Raw genomic sequence first — 14,627 nt, forward strand, 5'->3', positions numbered from 1 at the left:
CCCCGCATAAGGTTAATTACTCCCAAAAATAATTAATTAGCCCCCCCAGTTAATTAACCCACCCCCCATAGGGCTAATTACCCCCCAGCTAATTAATTTACCCCCCCTCCGGAGTTAATTACCCCCCCAGCTAATTAATTTGTCCCCCCATAGGGTTAATTACCCCACAGCTAATTAATATGCCCCCCCAAGGGAGGTTAATTACCCCCCACACACTGTTAATTACCCCCCCAGCTAATTAATCTGCCCCCCCTAGAAGTTAATTAGCCCCCAGTTAATTAATTTGCCCCCCCATAAGGTTAATTACCCTCCCAAGTAATTAATTAGCCCCCCTAGTTAATCAATCACCCCCACATAGGGTTAATTATCCCCCCAGCTAATTAATTTGTCCCCCCATAGGGTTAATTACCCCTCCAGCTGGGTTAATTACCCCCCCAGCTAATTAATCTGCCCTTCCATAAGGTTAATTACCCCCCCAAATAATTAATTAGCCCCCCCAGTTAATCAATTTGCCCTTCCATAGGCTTAATTACCCCCCCCAGCTAATTAATTTGCCCCCCAAGGTGTTAATTACCCCCCCAGCTAATTAATCTGCCCCCCCAGGTGTTAATTACCCCCCAACTAATTAATCTGCCCTCCCTAGGTGTTAATTACCCCCCAACTAATTAATCTGCCCCCCCTAGGTGTTAATTACCCCCCAACTAATTAATCTGCCCCCCCTAGGTGTTAATTACCCCCCAACTAATTAATCTACCCACCCCCAAGGTTAATTACCCCCCAGCTAATTAATTTGCCCCCAAGGTGTTAATTACCCCCCCAGCTAATTATTTTGCCCCCCTCCAGGTGTTAATTACCCCCCCCAGCTAATTAACCTCCCCCCCGGGGTTAATTAACGAGCCCGCCTCCTTTTTTCCCTCTCTTTTAATAAAAACCCACCCCAAAAAACCCAAAACCGCGAGAATTCGCCCCAAAACGGCAGCGGGGTCACTTCTGCTTCGGGGGGGGCCTGGGGACAAAGGGGGGGGTGGGGTCAGCACCGGGACCCCCCCCAGTTGCTCCCAGTTCCTCCCAGTAACACCCAGTTCCCTCCCAGTTCCCTCCCAGTAACATCCAGTTCCTCCCAGTCCCTTCCCAGTCCCCCCCCAATCCCTCCCAGTCTCCTCCCAGTTGCTCCCAGTTCTTTCCAGTCCCCTCCCAGTGGTTCCCAGTGCCTCCCAGTTCCTCCCAGTTCCCTCCCAGTTGCTCCCAATCCCCTCCCAGTCCCCCCCCAACCCCCTCCCACTGCTGCCCAGTCCCTTCCCAGTCCACCTCCATCCCCTCCCAATTCCCTCCCAGTGGCTCCCAGTCCCCTCCCAGTTGCTCCCAGTCCCCCCCCAATCCCTCCTAGTCCCCTCCCAGTCCCCTCCCAGTTGCTCCCAGTCCCCCCCCAATCCCTCCCAGTCCCCTCCCAGTGCCTCCCAGTCCCTCCCAGTCCACCTCCATCCCCCCCCAGTCCCTCCCCAGTCCTTCCCAGTCACCCCCCATCCCCATCCCCTCCCAGTTGCTCCCAGTCCATCCCACTGGTTCCCAGTCCTCTCCCAGTGCCTCCCAGTCCCCCCCAGTCCCTCCCAGTCCCCTCCCAGCCCCCCCCCCATCCCCTCCCAGTCCCCCCCCAATCCCTCCTAGTCCCCCCCCAGTCACTCCCAGTCCCTCCCACTGGTTCCCAGTCCCCTCCCAGTCCCCCCCCAATCCCTCCCAGTCCCCTCCCAGTGCCTCCCCATCCCCTCCCAGTAGCTCCCAGTCCCCTCCCAGTTTCTCCCAGCCCCCTCCCCATCCCCTCCCACTGGTTCCCAGTCCCTCCCAATCCCTCCTAGTCCCCTCCCAATTGCTCCCAGTCCATCCCACTGGTTCCCAGTCCCCTCCCAGTTGCTCCCAGTCCCTCCCAGTCCACCTCCATCCCCTCCCAATTCCCTCCCAGTGGCTCCCAGTCCACCCCCAATCCCTCCCAGTCCCCTCCCAGTTGCTCCCAGTTCCTCCCAATCCCCCCCCATCCCCTCCCAGTCGCTCCCAATCCCCTCCCAGTCCCTCCCAGTGCCTCCCCCATCCCCTCCCACTGGTTCCCAGTCCCTCCCAATCCCTCCTAGTCCCCTCCCAATTGCTCCCAGTCCATCCCACTGGTTCCCAGTCCCCTCCCAGTTGCTCCCAGTCCCTCCCAGTGCCTCCCAGTCCACCTCCATCCCCTCCCAATTCCCTCCCAGTGGCTCCCAGTCCCCCCCAATCCCTCCCAGTCCCCTCCCAGTTGCTCCCAGTGCCCCCCAGTCCCCTCCCAGTTGCTCCCAGTCCATCCCACTGGTTCCCAGTCCCCTCCCATCCCCTCCCACTGCTCCCCAGTCCCTCCCAGTCCCTCCTAGCCCGCCCCCATCCCCTCCCAGTCACTCCCAGTCCCTCCCAATCCATCCCACTGGTTTCCAGTCCCCTCCCAGTTGTTCCCAGTAGCTTCCAGTCCCCTCCCAGTTGTTCCCAGTCCCCTCCCAATCCCTCCTAGTCCCCTCCCAGTTGCTCCCAGTCCATCCCACTGGTTCCCAGTCCCTCCCAGTTGCTCCCAGTCCCCCCCCCCAATCCCTCCCAGTCCCTCCCAGTGCCTCCCAGTCCACCTCCATCCCCTCCCAATCCCTCCCAGTCCCCTCCCAGTCGCTCCCAGTCCATCCCACTGGTTCCCAGTCCCCTCCCAGTTGCTCCCAGTCCCTCCCAGTGCCTCCCAGTCCACCTCCATCCCCTCCCAATTCCCTCCCAGTGGCTCCCAGTCCCCCCCCAACCCCTCCCAGCCCCCTCCCCATCCCCTCCCACTGCTCCCCATCCCCTCCCAGTCCCTCCCAGTGCCTCCCAGTCCCACCTGTAGACCCCCACCACCACGGCGTGGTCGCGCTCGTAGGGCTCCAGCGTCAGCTGCTCCTGGGGCCGCAGCTTCTCCTGCTGCAGCTTCTTCACCTCCGAGGCGAACACGGCCTCGGGCGCCGCCGTCGAGTCGATGCAGTTGGCCTGGGGGGGCCCGAAATTTAAGGGGGGGGTCCCCAAAAAATTTTGGGGGGGGTCAAGACCCCGCCCGACCCCGTTAAGGGGGGGAAAAATGGGGTGGAAGGGGGGGATTTGGGGAAAAAATGGGGGTAAAAGGGGGAAAAATGGGGGAAAAGGGGGGGAAAAATGGAGAAGGGGGGGGCAAAAAAAATTTGGGGGGGCCCAAAATTTAAGGGGGGGTCCCCAAAAAATTTTGGGGGGGGTCAAGACCCCGCCCGACCCCATTAAGGGGGGAAAAATGGGGTGGAAGGGGAGGATTTGGGGAAAAATGGGGGCAAAAGGGGGAAAAATGGGGGAAAAGGGGGGGAAAAATGGAGAAGGGGGGGCCCAAAATATTTGGGGGGGGTCCCAAAAAATTTTGGGGGGGGTCAAGACCCTGCTCGACCCCATTAAGGGGGGAAAAATGGGGTGGAAGGGGGGGATTTGGGGAAAAAAGGGGGGTAAAGGGGGAAAAAGGAGGGAAAAGGGGGGAAAAAAATATGGGGGGGTCCCAAAAATATTATGGGGGGGGGCCCGAAATTTAAGGGGGGGGTCCCCAAAAAATTTTGGGGGGGGGTCAAGACCCCGCCCGACCCCGTTAAGGGGGGAAAAATGGGGTGGAAGGGGGGGATTTGGGGAAAAAGGGAGGGAAAAAAGGGAGAAGGGGGGGCAAAAAATATGTGGGGGGGGGACAAAAATATTGGGGGGGGTCCCAAAAATATTTAGGGGGGGTCCTAAAAATTTTTGGGGGGGTCAAGACCCTGCTCGACCCCATTAAGGGGGGGAAAAATGGGGTGGAAGGGGGGGATTTGGGGAAAAAGGAGGGGAAAAAGGGGGGTAAAAACATAGAAGGGGGGCAAAAAGTATGGAGGGGGGGGCCAAAAATATTATGGGGGGGTCCAAAATTTAAGGGGAGGGTCCCAAAAAATTTTTGGGGGGATCAAGACCCTGCTCGACCCCATTAAGGGGGGCAAAAATGGGGTGGAAGGGGGGGATTTGGGGAAAAAGGGGGGTAAAGGGGGAAAAAGGAGGGAAAAGGGGGGGCAAAAAATATGGGGGGGTCCCAAAAATATTATGGGGGGGGGCCCGAAATTTAAGGGGGGGTCCCCAAAAAATTTTGGGGGGGGTCAAGACCCCGCCCGACCCCATTAAGGGGGGAAAAATGGGGTGGAAGGGGGGGATTTGGGGAAAAAGGAGGGGAAAAAGGGGGGTAAAAACATAGAAGGGGGGCAAAAAGTATGGAGGGGGGGGCCAAAAATATTATGGGGGGGTCCAAAATTTAAGGGGAGGGTCCCAAAAAATTTTTGGGGGGATCAAGACCCTGCTCGACCCCATTAAGGGGGGCAAAATGGGGTGGAAGGGGGGGATTTGGGGAAAAAGGGGGGTAAAAGGGGGGAAAAAGGAGGGAAAAGGGGGGGAAAAATGGAGAAGGGGGGGCAAAAAAAATTTTGGGGGGGCCCAAAATATTTGGGGGGGGTCCCAAAAAATTTTGGGGGGGGTCAAGACCCTGCTCGACCCCATTAAGGGGGGAAAAATGGGGTGGAAGGGGGGGATTTGGGGGAAAATGGGGGCAAAGGGGGAAAAAGAGGGGAAAAATTGGGAAGGGGGGGAAAAAAATATGGGGGGGTCCCAAAAATATTATGGGGGGGACCAAAATTTAAGGGGGGGGTCCCCAAAAAACTTTTGGGGGGGGTCAAGACCCTGCTCGACCCCGTTAAGGGGGGAATAATGGGGTGGAAGGGGGAGATTTGGGGAAAAATGGGGGTAAAGGGGGGAAAAAGGAGGGAAAAGGGGGGGAAAATGGAGAAGGGGGGGCAAAAAAAATTTTGGGGGGGCCCAAAATATTTGGGGGGGGTCCCAAAAAATTTTGGGGGGGTCAAGACCCTGCTCGACCCCATTAAGGGGGGAAAAATGGGGTGGAAGGGGGGGATTTGGGGAAAAATGGGGGTAAAGGGGGAAAAAGAGGGGAAAAATTGGGAAGGGGGGACACAAAAATATGTGGGGGGGGCCAAAAATATTATGGGGGGGTCCCCAAAAAATTTTGGGGGGGGGTCAAGACCCCGCCCGACCCCGGTAAGGGGGGAAAAATGGGGTGGAAGGGGGGGATTTGGGGAAAAAAAGAGGGGAAAAATGGGGGGGAAATGGGGTGGGAGGGGGGATTTGCCCCATGAAGGCTCCCAGTGGCTCCCAGTAACCTGTACCTGGCTCCCAGTAACCCATCCCGGGCTCCCAATGACTCCCAGTAACCCCTTCTGGGCTCCCAGTAACCTATTCCTGGCTCCCAGTAGCTCCCAGTGACCCCTCCTGTGCTCCCAGTGGCCCATTACTGGCTCCCAGTGGCTCCCAGTAACCCATCCCGGGCTCCCAGTAGCTCTCAGTGACCCCTCCTGGGCTCCCAGTGGCCCGTTACTGGCTCCCAGTGGCTCCCAGTAACCCATCCCGGGCTCCCAGTAGCTCCCAGTACCTCCCAGTGACCTATCCTGGGCTCCCAGTAACCCATCCCGGGCTCCCAGTACCTCCCAGTGAACCATCCTGACCTCCCAGTAGCCCATTCCTGGCTCCCAGTGCCACATTCCTGGCTCCCAGTACCTCCCAGTGACCCATCCTGGGCTCCCAGTACCTCCCAGTAACCCATCCTGACCTCCCAGTAACCCATCCTGACCTCCCAGCGGCTCCCAGTGCCCCCCAGCGGCCCGTCCGAGGCAACCCATCTCCCAGCGCCCCTTACTGGTCCATACTGGTCTATACTGGTGCCCGTTACCTTGATGGAGATGACGAAGTGGCCGCCGTTGCGCAGGAAGTTGTGGGCGTTGAGCGCGACGATGCGCGACTGGTCGGGCTGCGCCACGTCGGCGAAGATGACGTCCACCATCCCTGGGGAAATCCCAAAAATGACCCCAAAGCCCAACCCCAAAAGGGTCCCCGAGATCCTCGGGACCCTAAAAAGTTCTCAAATTCCCCCGGAATACCCCAAAAAATGACCCCAAATTCAGCAGGAATGCAAAAAATGACCCAAAATGGTCACGATTCTTGGCCATGGCCAACGAAGAGTACCCTAAAAGGGACAAGAGCTTCTCGCAGGTGACCCCAAAACCCATCCAACCCCACCAAGACACCCCAAAATCCATCCTATATGTCCCAAGACCCCAAAACACCTCTTCAGGATGCCCCAAAACACCCCAAAAACCCCAAATGCTCCCAAAACCACCTCCCAAACACCTTGAGGGACCTCCAGACCTTCTCCCACACCTCCAAAACACCCCAAAACCCTACAAAATCCACCCAAATCTTCTCCTAAACCCTCCTGAGACCCCAAATTCTTCCCCGGGACCCCAAGTTCTTCCCTAGGACCCCCTAAAATCTTCCTAAAGATCCCCCAAAGTTCATCAGGACCCATTTCACACCTTCTCAACGCCAAAATTAACCCCAAAAAACTCTTCCAAATGTCCTCAGATTTCCCCAAAATCCACCCAATCCCATCAAGACACCCCAAAATCCATCCTATATGACTCAAGACCCCAAAACACCTCTTCAGAACCCCCCAAAACACCCCAAAAAACCCAAAACCTCCCCAAACCACCTCCCAAACACCTCGAAGGACCTCCAGACCTTCTCCCATACCTCCAAAACACCCCAAAACCCTACAAAATCCCCCCAAATCTTCTCCTAAACCCTCCTGAGACCCCAAATTCTGCCTTAGGACTCCAAACTCTTCCTTAAGACACCCCAAATTCATCCTTAGGACCCCAAATTCTTCCCAAAGACACCCCAAAACTCCCCAGGACCCACCTCACACCTTCTCAACGCCCAAATTCACCCCAAAAAACTCTTCCAGTTGCTCTCAGATGACCCCAAAACCCATCCCACCCCAATCAAGACACCCTAAATTCCATCCTATATGTCCCAAAACCCCAAAACACCTCTTCAGGATGCCCCAAAACACCCCAAAAACCCCAAATGCTCCCAGATCCACCTCCCAAACACCTTGAAGGAGCCTCCAGACCTTCTCCCAAACCTCCCAAACACCCCAAAACCCTACAAAATCCCCCCAAATCTTCTCCCAACCCCCCCGAGACCCCAAAACTTCTTTTGGGATCCCCCAAAAACGGGGTCTCACCTATCAGCATGCGGTATTTATGGGGGTGCCGGGCGTCCTCGATGACGGGGATGACGTTGGTGCGCTTCTTGGCCACGTTGATGAGGTCGCGCCCCGAACGATGCGAGAACTCCACGGCGTAGACCAGGCCCTCCTGGGGACGGGGACATTTTTTTGGGGTCACCCACCTTCCCCCGGGGACAGTTTTTGGGGTCCCCCGAGGTTGGGGATGTCCATGGGGTCCCCAAAGTTGGGGACAGCACTGGGGACGTTCCCTTGACCAAAAACCCGATAATTGCGTCCAAAAAAATGCCGTCTCCATACCCCTTTGACCCAAATCCTACAACAACGTCCCCAAAAGCGCCACCTCCATCTCCCCTTGACCCCAAATCCTACAACAATGTCCCCAAAAGGGCCACCTCCATGTCCCCTTGACCCGAAACCCTATAACAATGTCCCCAAAAGTGCCACCTCCATGTCCCTTTGACCCCAAATCCTACAAAAACGTCCCCAAAACTGCCACCACCATATCCCCTTGACCCCAAATCCTATAATAATGTCCCCAAAAGTGTCACCTTCATGTCCCCTTGACCCAAAACCCTATAACGATGTCCCCAAAGGTGCCACCTCCATGATATCCCCAACCCACATCCCCTTGACCCCAAATCCTATAATAACGTCCCCAAAAGTGCCACCACCATGTCCTTTTGACCCCAAATCCTACAACACTGTCCCCAAAAGTGCCACTTCCATATCCCCTTGACCCCAAATCTTAAAATAATGTCCCCAAAAGTGCCACCTCCATGTCCCCTTGACCCCAAATCTTAAAATAATGTCCCCAAAAGTGCCACCTCCATCTCCCCTTGACCCCAAACCCTATAACTATGTCCCCAAAAGTGCCACCTCCACGTCCCTTTGACCCCAAATCCTACAAAAACGTCCCCAAAACTGCCACCACCATATCCCCTTGACCCCAAATCCTAAAATAATGTCCCCAAAAGTACCATTTTCATCTCCCCTTGACCCCAAACCCTATAACGATGTCCCCAAAAGTGCCACCTCCACAATATCCCCACCCCACATCCCCAGACCCCAAAACCCTCTAAAAATACCCCCAGATCACCCCCCTCCGCGACATCCCTTCGCCCCCAAAATGCCCCCGCGTCCCCCAAAATGCCCCTGCGCCCCCCAAAATGCCCCCGCGCCCCCCAAAAACCCGTCCCCTCACCGGCCCCACGATGTCAGAGACATGGGACACCGTTGTCCCCGAGGCGGCGCCCAGGTAGAGGACTTTTGTCCCCGGGCGGATGTGGATCTGGTCGATGCCCCCGAGGATGGCGGCGGCCAGTTTGGAGCGGAACGGGTTCCAGGCGCGGTACTCCACCTTGGTGTCACCGTCCTGGGGACGCGCGCCGGTCAGGGGTGCCCATCGGGGTGCCCAGTTCACCCCAGTTGACCAACGGGGCTTCCCAGTTGACCCCAGTTGACCAATGGGGCCTCTCAGTTGACCAAAGTTAACCAACGGGGTCTTCCAGTTGACCAAAGTTATCCAATGGGGTCTTCCAGTTGACCAAAGGGACCCAACGGGGTCTTCCAGTTGACCAAAGGGACCCAACGGGGTCTCCCAGTTGACACCAGTTGACCAATGAGGCCTCTCAGTTGACCAACAGGGTCTCCCAGTTGACCAACGGGGCCTCCCAGTTGGCCAAAGGAACCCAAAGGGGCCTCCCAGTTGACCAACGGGGCCTCCCAGTTGACAAAAGTTACCCAAAAGGGCCTCCCAGTTGACACCAGTTACCCAAAAGGGACTCCCAGTTGACACCAGTTACCCAGCGGGGTCTTCCAGTTGACCAAAGTTACCCAACGGGGCCTCCCAGTTGACCAAAGGAGCCTCCCAGTTGACCAAAGCGACTCAACGGGGTCTCCCAGTTGACCAACGGGGCCTCCCAGTTGACCCCAGTTACCCAAAAGTGACTCCCAGTTTACCCCAGTTGACCAACAGGGCCTCCCAGTTGACCCCAGTTGACCAACGGGGCCTCCCAGTTGACCAAAGCGACCTCCCAGTTGACCACAGTTGACCAACAGGGCCTCCCAGTTGACACCAGTTACCCAACGGGGCCTCCCAGTTGACCAAAGTTACCCAACGGGGTCTTCCAGTTGACCAAAGTTACCCAACGGGGTCTTCCAGTTGACCAAAGTTACCCAACGGGGCTTCCCAGTTGACCCCAGTTGACCAATGGGGCCTCCCAGTTGACCACCGGGGCTTCCCAGTTGACCAAAGTTACCCAACGGGGCTTCCCAGTTGACCCCAGTTGACCAATGGGGCCTCCCAGTTGACCAAAGGAGCCTCCCAGTTGACCAAAGGGACCCAAAGGGGTCTCCCAGTTGACCAACGGGGCCTCCCAGTTGACACCAGTTGACCAACGGGGCCTCCCAGTTGACCCCAGTTACCCAACGGGGCCTCCCAGTTGACCCCAGTTACCCAACGGGGCCTCCCAGTTGACCCCAGTTACCCAACGGGGCCTCCCAGTTGACCAAAGCAACCTCCCAGTTGACCCAAGGATCCTTCCCATTGACCCCAGTTACCCAATGGGGCCTCCCAGTTGACCAACAGGGTCTCCCAGTTGACCAACGGGGCCTCCCCGTTGACCAAAGCGACCTCCCAGTTGACCCCAGTTACCCAAAAGGGACTCCCAGTTTACCCCAGTTGGCCAAAGAGACCTCCCAGTTGACTAACAGGGCCTCCCAGTTGACCCCAGTTGACCAACAGGGCCTCCCAGTTGACCCCAGTTACCCAAAAGGGCCTCCCAGTTGACCAAAGAGACCTCCCAGTTGACCAAAGAGACCTCCCAGTTGACCCCAGTTACCCAAAAGGGCCTCCCAGTTGACCAACGGGGCCTCCCAGTTGACCAAAGTTACCCAACGGGGCTTCCCAGTTGACCCCAGTTGACCAGCGGGGCCTCCCAGTTGACCCCAGTTGACCAATGGGGCCTCCCAGTTGACCCCAGTTGACCAACGGGACCCAACGGGGCCTCCCAGTTGACCCCAGTTGACCAACGGGGCCTCCCAGTTGACCAACGGGGCCAAACGGGGCCTCCCAGTTGACCAACGGGACCAAACGAAGTCTCCCAGTTGACCCCAGAGCTGTCCCAGTTGACTCCAGTTGCCCAAGGGGGCGTCCCAGTTGACCCAAGAGGCCGCCCAGTTGACCTCAGGGCTCTTCCAGTTGACCCCACTTGACCCAAGGAGCCTCCCAGTTGACCCCAGTTTACCCTCAGGACTCTCCCAGTTGCCTCAAGGGCTTCCCAGTGCCTCCCAGTCCCCTCCCAACTCCCCCCAGCCCCTTCCCAACTCCCCCCAGCCCCTTCCCAGTTCCTCCCAGTGCCCTCCCAACTCCCCCCAACCCCCTCCCAGTTCCCCCCAACCCCCTCCCAGTTCCCCCCAACCCCCTCCCAGTGCCTCCTACCCTCTTCCAACTCCCCCTAACCCCCTCCCACTTCCCCCCAGCACCCTCCCAGTCCCTCCCAGTATCTCCCAGTGCCTCCCAGTGCCCCACCTCGACCGAGATCCTCTTCTCGCCGTACACCGACTCCCCCGGCACCATGTTGCGGGTGACCAGTGCGTCCTCCTTCCCCCGGCAGATAAATACCCCTGGGGGGGGGGGCAAATTTTGGGGATCTGCCCCATGGGACCCCCAAGTGCCCCCCCAGACCCCCAAGTGCCCCCCCAGACCCCCAACTGCCCCATAACGCCCCCAAATTGCCCCCAAAACCCCCCAATTGCCCCATATGCTCCCTATAGGCCTATATATCGCCCCCCGACCCTATATATCGCCCCCAAATCCCACATATCGCACCCCTGCCTCATATATCGCACCCCAAACCCCATATATCGCTCCCTAGCCCCTATATATCGCCCCCCAAATCCCACATACTGCCCCCCAGCCTCATATATCGCACCCCAAATCCCACATACAGCTCCCTAGCCCCCATATATCGCCCCCAAATCCCACATATTGCACCCCTGCCTCATATATCGCACCCCAAACCCCATATATCACCCCCAAAACCCCATATATCGCCCTCCAAACCCCACATATCGCCCCCAAATCCCACATATCGCACCCCTGCCTCATGTATTGCCCCCAAACCCCATATATCGCCCCCCAAAACCCCACATATTGCTCCCCAGCCCCTATATATTGCCCCCCAAATCCCATATATCACCCCACAAATCTCATACTGCCCCCCAGCCCCCATATATCGCCACCCAAATCCCACATATCACCCCCTGACCCTATATATCACCCCCAAATCCCACATACCACACCCCTGCCTCATATATCGCCCCCCAAACCCCATATATCGCTCCCTAGCCCCTATATATCGCCCCCCAAATCCCACATACAGCTCTCTATCCTCCATATATTGCCCCCCGCCCCCATATATCACCCCCAAAACCCCACATACTGCTCCCCAGATCCCATATATCACCCCCAAAACCTATATATCGCCCCCCCGCCCCTATATATCGCCCCCAAATCCCACATACCGCTCCCCAGATCCCATATATCAACCCCCAGCCCCTATATATTGCCCCCAAAACCCACATATCGCCCCCCAGCCCCCACATATCGCCACCAAAACCCCATATATCGCTCCCCAGCCCCTATATATCGCCCCCAAATCCCACATATCACCCCTAAATCCTATATATCGCCCCCAAATCCCCACATACAGCTCCCTAGCCCCCATATATCGCCCCCCCAAATCCCATATAATGCCCCCAGCCCCCACATATCGCCACCAAAACCCCATATATCGCTCCCCAGCCCCCATATATCACCTCCAAAACCCCACATATCGCCCCCTGCCCCTATATATCGCCCCCCAACCCCCATATATCACCCCCAAAACCCCACATACTGCTCCCCAGATCCCATATATCACCCCCAAAACCTATATATCGCCCCCCCGCCCCTATATATCGCCCCCAAATCCCACATACCGCTCCCCAGATCCCATATATCGCCCCCCAGATCCCATATATCAACCCCCAGCCCCCATATACCGCCCCCCACCCTTATATATCGTCCTGCAGCCCCTATATATCGCCCCCAAATCCCACATATTGCCCCCCAGTCCCTATATATCGCCCCCCAAACCCCACATATCGCCCCCCAGCCCCTATATATCGCCCCCAAATCCCACATATCGCCCCCCAAACCCCACATATCGCCCCCCAAACCCCACATATCGCCCCCCCCCCCATACCTTCGTGCCGGTGGGGCTCCACTGTCACTTTCTTGCCCCCCTTGAAGCCCCCCCGGCCTCCGCGTCCCCCTCCCCGGCCCCCTCGGCCGGGGCCTCCTCGTCCTCGGCCCCCGAAACCGCCGCCACGGCCCCCCCCGGGGGACTTGAAACCGCCACCTGCGGGAAGAGGAGTGGGCACTGGGGGGAACTGGGAGCACTGGGAGGGGGGTTAAGGGGCTAGGGAGGGAACTGGGAGCACTGGGAGAGGGATTGGGGGGGCTGGGAAGGGAACTGGGAGCACTGGGAGGGGGGATAAGGGGCTAGGGAGGGAACTGGGAGCACTGGGAGAGGGATTGGGGGGGCTGGGAAGGGAACTGGGAGCACTGGGAGGGGGGGATTGGAGGCTGGGAAGGGAACTGGGAGCACTGGGAGGAGAGATGGTGCGGCTGGGAAGGGAACTGGGAGCACTGGGAGAGGGGATGGGGGGCTGGGAAGGGAACTGGGAGCAGTGGGAGAGGAAATAAGGGGCTGAGAAGGGAACTGGGAGCACTGGGAGAGGGGATAGGGGGCTAGGAGGGGAACTGGGAGCACTGGGAACGGAACTGAGCTTACTGGGAGCACTGGGATGGGAGACCGGTGGCACTGGGAAAGGATCTAGGCTTACTGGGAGGGGATATGGGGGTACTGGGAAGGGAACTGGGCTTACTGGGAGGGGATATGGGGGTACTGGGAGCACTGGGAGGGGAAATGGGGGGGCTGTGAAAGGAACTGGGCTTACTGGGAGCACTGGGATGGGAGACTGGCGGCACTGGGAAAGGATCTAGGCTTACTGGGAGGGGATATGAGGGTACTGGGAAGGGAACTGGGCATACTGGGAGCACTGGGAGGGGAACTGGGACGGGGGGCACTCACCTCGCCCCCCCCGGAAGCCCCCACGACCCCCCCGGTCGCCCCCGCGGCCCCCCCGGTCCCCGAAGCCTCCGCGCCCCCCCCGGGGGCTGAAACCTGTGGGAGAGAGAAGTGTTACTGGGCAAACTGGGAGCACTGGGATGGCCCGAGAGGGCTCCCAGTTCCCTCCCAGCAAGCCCAGCAGTGCCCCAGTCCGCCCAGTTCCACACCAGTTAAGCCCCAGGCCTTCCCAGTTGCCCCCAATCCCTCCCAGTTCCACTCCAGTTACCCCCAGTTACCCCCCCAATCCCTCCCAGTTCCCTCCCAGTTATCCCCAGTGCCTTCCCAGTTACTCCCCAGTTACCTCCCAGTCCACACCCAGTTGCCCCCCGTCCCTCCAATCCTTCCCAGTCCCCCCCAGTCCCTTCCCAGTTACCTCCCAGTCCCTTCCCAGTCTCTCCCAGCTCCCCCCAGTCCCTTCCAGTTACCCCCAGTGCCCCTCCAGTCCCTCCCAGTCCCTTCCCAGCGCCTTCCCAGTTACCTCTCAGTTCCTCTCAGTCCCCTCCAGTTACATCCCAGTTCCCCCCAGTCCCTTCCCAGTGCCTCCCAGTTACATTCCCAGTCCCTTCCCAGTGCCCCTCAGCCCCTCCCAGCACCCCCCAGTCACCTCCCAGTTCCCCCCAGCCTCTCCCAGTACCTCCCAGTTCCCCTCAGTTACATCCCAGTTCATCCCAGTCCCTCCCAGTGCTTCCCAGTCCCCCCCAGTTACCTCCCAGTCCCATCCCAGTGCCTCCCAGTTCCCCCCAGTGTCTCCCAGTCCCCCCCAGTTACCTCACAGTCCCGCCCAGTCACCCCCAGTTACCGTCCCAGTCCCATCCCAGTACCCCCCAGCCTCTCCCAGTGCCTCCCAATCCCTTCCCAGTGTCTCCTAGTCCCCCCAGTTACCTCCCAGTTCCTCCCAGTTCCCCCCAGTTACCCTCCCAGTCCCTTCCCAGTGCCCCTCAGCCGCTCCCAGTCCCCTCCCAGTGCTCCTCAGCCTCTCCCAGTCCCTTCCCAGTCCTTCCCAGTGCCTCCCAGTCCCTCCCAGTGCTCCCAGTGCGCACCCGGCCTCATCCCGCCGCTGCTCCACGCGGGGCCTCACGCGCCGCGCGCTCTCTCCCGCTGCCGGAAGTCGCCGTGCGTCACCCGCTAGACCCCGCCCAGTTCCGGGCAGAGCGCATGCGCACCACCGTTCCCGAAGCTGCGCCGGGCGGAAGTAACCGCGCAGGGCCGGGATCTCGCTGGGTCCTAGCGCCCGGCCGTGCCCTAAAAGCGCCCCCCAGGGGCGACCCCTGGAATAGGGGCGGGGGGGTTTAGGG

At 58.8% G+C, this 14,627-nt stretch overlaps 1 protein-coding gene across 1 annotated transcript; it reads right to left on the reverse strand.

Moving 5' to 3' along the window:
- Nucleotides 1-903: 903 nt before the first annotated feature.
- FBL (fibrillarin) lies at nucleotides 904-14,397 on the reverse strand. The gene is made up of 9 exons (XM_084502423.1): nucleotides 14,373-14,397; nucleotides 13,294-13,386; nucleotides 12,403-12,558; nucleotides 10,686-10,780; nucleotides 8,358-8,528; nucleotides 7,151-7,283; nucleotides 5,795-5,907; nucleotides 2,873-3,018; nucleotides 904-1,006 (listed from the first exon to the last, which is right to left on the reverse strand). Exons 1-9 carry the CDS (start codon nucleotides 14,380-14,382, stop codon nucleotides 985-987), a joined length of 939 nt encoding a protein of 312 aa, XP_084358549.1. The 5' UTR covers nucleotides 14,383-14,397; the 3' UTR covers nucleotides 904-984.
- Between the last annotated feature and the right edge of the window lie 230 nt (nucleotides 14,398-14,627).

Source organism: Aythya ferina, assembly GCF_964211825.1.
Source record: "Aythya ferina genome assembly, chromosome: 39".
In the NCBI taxonomy this organism is placed as follows: Eukaryota; Metazoa; Chordata; class Aves; order Anseriformes; family Anatidae; genus Aythya; species Aythya ferina.